This window comes from Limanda limanda, chromosome 9 (assembly GCF_963576545.1).
Source record: "Limanda limanda chromosome 9, fLimLim1.1, whole genome shotgun sequence".
Lineage (NCBI taxonomy): Eukaryota > Metazoa > Chordata > Actinopteri > Pleuronectiformes > Pleuronectidae > Limanda > Limanda limanda.
In genome coordinates this window covers 14567064-14574553 of record NC_083644.1, presented here as the reverse complement: position 1 = coordinate 14574553, position 7490 = coordinate 14567064, and the positions used below count along the sequence as shown (strand labels likewise).

The 7490-nt window shown below is 40.3% G+C and overlaps 1 protein-coding gene across 1 annotated transcript; it reads right to left on the bottom strand.

Annotated features, from left to right (window-relative positions):
- Nucleotides 1-1685: 1685 nt before the first annotated feature.
- mindy4 (MINDY lysine 48 deubiquitinase 4) lies at nucleotides 1686-7490 on the bottom strand. Its single transcript, XM_061078780.1, has 18 exons — nucleotides 7397-7490; nucleotides 6956-7075; nucleotides 6538-6746; nucleotides 5963-6230; nucleotides 5620-5873; nucleotides 5437-5489; nucleotides 5231-5334; nucleotides 5004-5120; nucleotides 4812-4903; nucleotides 4518-4619; nucleotides 3766-3829; nucleotides 3621-3686; nucleotides 3466-3533; nucleotides 3181-3244; nucleotides 2587-2748; nucleotides 2174-2354; nucleotides 1875-1947; nucleotides 1686-1734 (listed from the first exon to the last, which is right to left on the bottom strand). The coding sequence occupies exons 1-18, from the start codon at nucleotides 7454-7456 to the stop codon at nucleotides 1686-1688; spliced, it is 2106 nt and encodes a 701-aa protein (XP_060934763.1). The 5' UTR covers nucleotides 7457-7490.

Below are 7490 nucleotides of genomic sequence, written 5' to 3'. Positions count from 1 at the left end.
ATTATTCAGTGTGAACATTAAACCCTTCTTGTGGGACTGTTGTATTTAACTGCTTTTTAGTATCTAATGAACTGGCAAATTTTCAAGCTAAAACAAATTGATCTGATTTTTCTCTATTTTCTTCATTTTTTTTTCCAATAACAGAATATAGATGTCATAACAAAAAATAAAATGATTATATGTGTACTTAATTGGCACAATTTAGCATACGAAAATCATTCTAATCAATATTTATCCTTGTAAATTGTTTAATTGTGTTTACAAGTAAAAATACTTCAAGGATTAAATACAAATGCACCTGTTGTAGCAGTGTCTTTAAAGCCACCGTGATGGAGAGATGAAAGAGACATAACAACAAATCAAGAGGTACTGAGTTATTTTATTATCTGTTCCAGATGAGATGAGACAAAAGCGAAAAATCATCAAGGCATAACATTCAGATTATTAATTACAAATTAAAAAACAGTAATAGGTCTATAACATTAATTATGAAGTAAATTGAAGTTAACGAAACTGATTAATACGTATTTATAATCATTTACTTTACATTTACTGCTGGTAGTGTTTTTTTTATAAATATAAATGTGCATTAATATTTCCAGCTCCACTGGATAACAATGAAATCTCAGATCTTTATCTACCAGGTGTCATGGTGAATCATAGTTTTCGAGCTCCATGTATGTTGGACTTTTTTTGTTCACCAGGCTCGTTCTTGACACGGAGTGAACACACTCAGAGTTTATTGGTCCAAATATGTCTCAGAGTTTGTGTAACTGCTTTCTGAAGCAGGGCACGTACACCAGTCAGTCAGTAGGTAATCGTATTACACCAAATCTGAAGGAAAACATAACAGATCACCTAATCTCAAGAATGTAATACTTGATGGTGTGCCAAAAGTCAAAACCAGACTAGGTTATAATCAGCAGGTGAAATACGTTAAGACATGGTGTAAAAATAGTTAAATAGTTGGATTAAATATAATATATTACTGCATTCTAATCTGTTCTTTTCATTTCTCCTAAACCTTTAATCTCTGTTGCATTGATTTTGATCACATCATTACACTTTTTATCAACAATTGTATTGCTATTTTATTTGCTATGATTGTAAAGCACTTTGGGTCTGCTGTTTTTAAATTTGCTATACAGATAAATATAAATGTGACTTGACATATATACATATATATATTATAATAAGATTATAGCTTAATGTGAAATATGAAAAACAATCAATACAGCTATAGAGCAAAAGGCCACTTTGGTCAATACTGTATGTTGCATCATTTAACTTTTAAGACTTTCAATCCAAGTCTGTTTATCTTGACACATTATTGCTAAACCTTTCAAAACACAGGTTATTTCATCCTGTCAAATATCACTTTTAGGAAACAGCATGAGACTTTGTGGCTGACGGGATGTGTCGTATAGTAATTTGGACCCGAAGCTGCACATTCATTACGTGATATGAAACATCTAGATTATTGTGGCACGTGAACAAATGGCAGTTGACAGTTCCTCAGTTGGAAGAGAAAACAATAGTGACATTGAAATATATAGATCAATATGAAGACAATTCAAACAATATGAACCACATTATGTACATAAAAATGGGTAAAAATATTGATTCCTTTGACAAAAAAATGATAATTGTTGGTCCTGGAAAATAAGATAAAACGTAGTGATCAGTTAGAGAATAGGCTCTGTGTCATTCCAACTGACAAATGCATCTGTCCACCTGCGAAAAAAACAAATAAGAAAATAATGTTATTAGTGCCTTGTGGTCGAGCGACTCCACCAACAGTTTGCGGGAAATATGGTCAATTTAATTATTTGAGGGTCTGCTGAAATCACTGTACATGCATGTCTATGTGTCACCTTGTTCGGATACAGTGCTCCAGCGGAGGAATGAGATCAGGGTCCTGGCTGCTCATGGTCGATTTACCTACAGCTACAAATGCAAAACATTTTCAGTTTAGACCAGCTTACAGGTAGTGACACTGATCCTTAAGCAACTATCTTACTACTGCTAAGGACTCAAAGAATTAAGATTGTAATGAAAAGATGAATTTATATATTAAATTCACTCTGAATCATACAAAAGTCATACCTGAATCTGAACATCTGTATATTTTTGTGCTAAAGTTTTAAACTTTACTACAAATAAAACCACATACAGACAGTGAGCCGGATCTCCTCCTGTTGATTGGCCAGTCCATCATAATAGTACAGGTCAAACTCCAGATCTCTGTCCGGATTGGTCAACAGCTCCCTCTGCAGGCCAAAGAGCACGCTGAAGTGGCTCTCACTGCACACGACCCAGATGGGGTAACGGGGAGTTTTCATGTAAGCTCCTACCTTAAATAAACAAAATAAAAACAAACCCAGCCGAGCAGAGTCCTATATTAGCATGTTTACTATTACACGAGGCCCATCACAGTCTTAAGAACATTCTTTGCCGGGATAATGGACACATCTGTGGTGCAGAGACGTGCCCATAATTACACCAAAGAATGCTCATTGACGTCTTGTGTCTTAACTTGAATCAGATCTGTCAGTGACCAGAGAGTCAGCCAGCGATGTCACTCACCTTACAGATGTTATAATGTTCAAATAGGGACAGCAGGCCCACGTCACAGCGGCCTTTCATTCCCTTGAGTAGAGTCATGTTTCCATTTCCCGAGTCTAACTCCATGTCATCGTCAAACACGTTAGAAACTGCTCTGCCGCAGAGCAACAAGTTGACCAGCTCCTGGTAAACAAACGCACAAGGACATGAGCCACAATACACGTTCTTTTATATACAGATTAGTAACAGTATTGTATCGATTAAAATACTTTTTGTGTGTGTGAGATTCATCTGTTGTTGTGCCATCAATAAACTCAGCGTCCTCTGTGCACATCTGTTACACGATCAAAGCACATTTCTAACTGTTGGATTTAATTCATCCGTGACAATCATTTGCAGTTGCTGATTGAAGAGCTGTTTGTTCGGCTGTAAAGATGACATGTCTTTGACGCAACTGTTCCATCACTCTGACATAAACGCTGAAAGCAGCAGACTTGAAGAATTACAAGTAAATTAATACCTTTCACACTTAAACCCGCAAATTATTTCAAAGTAATGAAGTCCCAGTGTCACACAACACCCAGTGATCCTAGAATTTTTGTTTTAGTGTCAAACCTGAGTGCAGTAACCGTGAGCTCCGATGAGGGTGGTGGTGGGCACGTCCATATCTTCTCTTATTCTTCAAAAGAAATAAAGAACGCTCATTTAAGGATGTTGTTTCACAATCTGGAGCATGGCAGTTTAAACTGTACATCACAAACCAGATGCATACAATGAAGTTAAGTGCGCTGCTTTGGTGCATTCTAAAACGAATATACATTTAAAAGAAGACCTAATAAAATAAACCACATGATATAGAAAGCTTGTGTTCAGTGTAGTGATAAAGAAAGATCTACATACTTTTCAATAGATCGAGACAGAACAGCAGATAGGGTCAGCAGAATGCAACCTAACACTCCCGTCTCAAACTGCGGAGAAAAAGAAAAATCGATTTCCAGCAGAAATGTTGCCAGAGGTTTTCATCACAAGTACAATGAAACAGAAGGATCTCTCACCTGCTCAATATGCTGCTCTAACAGCAGCTGCAGATCCTTCATGCTCTCCGCAGAGAAAACTGTTATCTACAACAGAAACACAACTGTGTTGATGCTAACGTTGTGGCTACCTTCAACAATATAAACATTCCACAGGTGTCTGTACCTTTTCAAGCAGACCTTCAGATTTGTAGTGTCCTGTTGGGGTGAAATGATTTCTTCCTGTACTTCTGTTTACAAAAATAAATGTAAAAACAAGGAGTGAATCAATGCTTCAACTGAAACAGCAGATTTATCAGGTATTCTGAGAAGAACGGCCCAAGCTCGGATAAACACAAGAAAAGCACTCAGTAGAGCACAAGCTTCTGCCAAGGCCGACTGTTCGCTCAAATCCAATCAGGCCGGATCAAATGACACACACAAATAGATATCAATCCCTTAATAGCCCTGGGTTTTTTTCATCAAGGGCCATTAATTATTCCTTGGGGAACCTCGAAACATCAAGGAAAGTGAAACTAATTCTTGGATATGCCCCAATTCAGATTTGCACCCAAAATTGAATGGGTTCCTCCCTGACTCATACCTCATCCTTCCACTAAGTTTCTGCCTGTACTCCACCTGTAGTTTTTATATAATGCTGCTAACATGCAGACAAACAAAAACAAAACCTGCCTGGCTGAGGTAATAAGGATGGTGTTAGGACACTGGAGTTAAACTTTTTATTAACTCTTGGCTTCTAAAGGCAAATTTAGTCCGGTTCAACAACGTGGATGTTGCTCATTTCACAGTGATACACTGAACTTCCCTGACCCTTAACATCTGAGCCATGTATTAACATGGGTGTCATCGGTTATGAGGTTCTGCATGATGGTGGACGTTTGGATGTAGAGGATAAAAAAAAAAAGAGTAAGATCTCACATTGCAACTGTGGCTTGTTTCTCCTCGCCAGCCCTCCACAGGATTTCAGCCACGGCTAAAATGAGACACCTTCTTCTGGTATTGCTGGAAGGTGTTAATCTCCTGAGAAAAGGCATTTGAATGAAAAGCAGGTCGTCTGGCATAATAATACAGTTCATATCAAAATTCAAGGGTCAGTACATGACAGTGGCTGAGCACTCCTTGATGTGAATTAACAGCTGTAAAAAGCAATCCAGTGATTACACTGCTGCACGTAGAGGTCAACAGCATAACACTGAAAGAGGGATAACGTACTGGAGGCCTGCGTTCTTGCTTTCGCTGTTCTCAAACAGCAGCTTCTTTAGAACAAAGGCTTGGATGGATGCCAGAACTCCACAAGGACCACCCTAGAAAACACGTTTGCAGAGGTCAACACGCAGCATATTACCACAATTCGATATGAAAATCTATGTCTTGTATTAGTGAATTTTAGCAAACCAAGACAACCTTTTTCTGCACAATTCCATATCTCAGGTCGTGCGTTTCAGAGAACGTGAAGCCCTGATTCCTCCACTCAGCGCTGAAGGAACTTACGTTGGAACCGAGAAGAATCGCTTTCAATTCCTGGAGCAAAACAAAAACAGAAAAAAATAACAAGAATGAAAATCAAATGCCACTGCAGAAACCGTCCCCAGCGTTTACTCAAGACACCCTGCTGTAAATCACCAACCAACCACGGCAGTGTGTCGGTCCATCGGACGGCCCGCACAGCTGCGCTCTCTGAGGCTTCTCTGGAAGGAGACTTTAGAGAGATCTTGCAGCTCGTCATCAATGTCATCTAGAAATACAGAAACACCCCACATCAGCACGGAGGAGGGTAAAACTGAGGAATAATGCCTGTTTTTTCTATTCTCTGCATTGCTACACGTAGATGACCCACCTAAAGCCATCTCGGACACATCCAAATCCGCCACACTGGGTCTGGTCTTTACTCTGAGAAAAGAGACATTATACATAAACTTCTACACAAGAGCCTCAAGCTTTTCACTAGGAAAACATGCTCAACTGTATAAAACCATTAAGTCAATCGTGTTGTTGAGTCTAACATCTTTAAGTTATTTACTTGCTGGTCTTGAGCGAGTCTTGCCCCACTTTCTCAAAGCTGTTTTCACTCTGCTTTCTCTCTGGTGCACTCAGCAACTCCTGTCTCCCTCCTACGCAGTCAGCTGACCATATTTCTGTTTCACCACTTTCCAAGCTTTTGGGGTGTGAGCCAGTCACCAAGAGTCCATTGCTCGACTTCCTGTGTTCTTCTGGTTTTCTGGGCGGCAGCTGGGGAGCTTCTACCCTTCGACTTAGCCTTTTTTTATTTGATTCCTAAAAAGATAAACAACAGTTAGGGATAAGGATATGATGAAGATTGGGATCAACATCATATCTTAAAAACTGCAACACAGTCTCCACACCTGAGGGGAACTTGCTATTGGTCCAGCCATCATGCCACGTCTAATTCGATTAGTTTTGCTCCTTTGGGTGCTCTCAGTGATGGTCGTCTTTTTCTCTGGTTCTCTTCTCGTGAAGCTCTCGTTGTCCTGGGCAGGGGCCAACAGGGGATGAGCTTTGTGATCCTCTGAGTCATAGGTTTGGAAGCACGTTTGATTATTGCTGGACAGACTATCAGGCATCGATGAGGTATATGAAGGTTGAAAAGAGGGGATATCTTCTGCATCAGACCTGTGAGAAACACAATCCCATATAAATTCAAACCCATGCTAAAAAAAAATATCAAAACAGCACAAAATGATCAGAGAATTATCATACTGACGAATTGTTTTATACCTTGTATTACTGTGTATATATATATATGCATATTTATTTCATTCTTATTTATTCAATGTATTAACTCTTCAATGTATCAACTTTTTATTGTACCCTCGGCACCATTGTAAATGAGGGTCTTGTCCCTCAATGTGTTTTCCGAGGCTTAAATAAATATTCAATCAATCAATCAATCAATCAAAAGACGCTGCTTGTGAAATACCTCGGTCTGATGCGTTTGCTAATAACCAAGGCGGCTGTGTTGTCCTCGTTCATCTCTCCTGGTGTGACTGCAGGAGGAGCAGCCGAGCCTGCAGCTGAAGCAGACAGCAGACACTCACTCTCACTGCTGGGCACCTCGTCATCATGCAGACCTGCGATGTGATGCTTCACAATAATCTCCAGTAAAGTTTTCAGGGGGGAGCTGAGAACCTGCAACGACAGAGATGTCAGCCTCACACTGGTTTGTGTCCTCCACTTGCACGGCAGCCATTGTCCAGCTGCGAGGCAAGTCCAGATTCCCATGCCTCCTGTTAGAAAAAGACACTGGACGCCATGTTTTCTGTTTACATTTTGCGTCATGCACCAGACACGCTTGGGGAATCGCCCCCAGAGGGAAAGTCCCCTGGTGGATCTCTCACCTTGTTCTCTCTGTACAGACTCTCTATGTGGAGGATCTGCCTCAGGTGGGATCTGTTGTTGATGCTGGCCTCTGTGCGGGGATGCTCCTCATCCATACAGCTGATGGTTCTCTTCAGTCCCTGCACACGAAGAGCAGTGTCACATCCCTGTCATACAGTCTATGTTATCATCCTGATCTGCAGAAGTTAGATTTTTGTATGATCCATGGTCATAGAACCTGACGCTGATTGAACATAAAGTGATGTTAGCATCATCCTAGCTAGAGCTAAATACTGCAAATACGGTCATACATTTCACGCTAGTTTTCCACATGAATCTAACACAGCATCAGACCAGAGACAGATTTCCACTCAACACCCACACGGACTCTTTAGCATGGCTGACCGGGGGCTAACGCTAGCATTGCTAGCTAGTTCTGCACCCAGCACTAGCTTACTTACCTTCCGACTCAGGTATTCCCTCACAAGAGACGAAGAAACCTCCTCCACAGAAACAGCCATGGTGGGAACATAAAGTGTTTGACTCCGACACAAC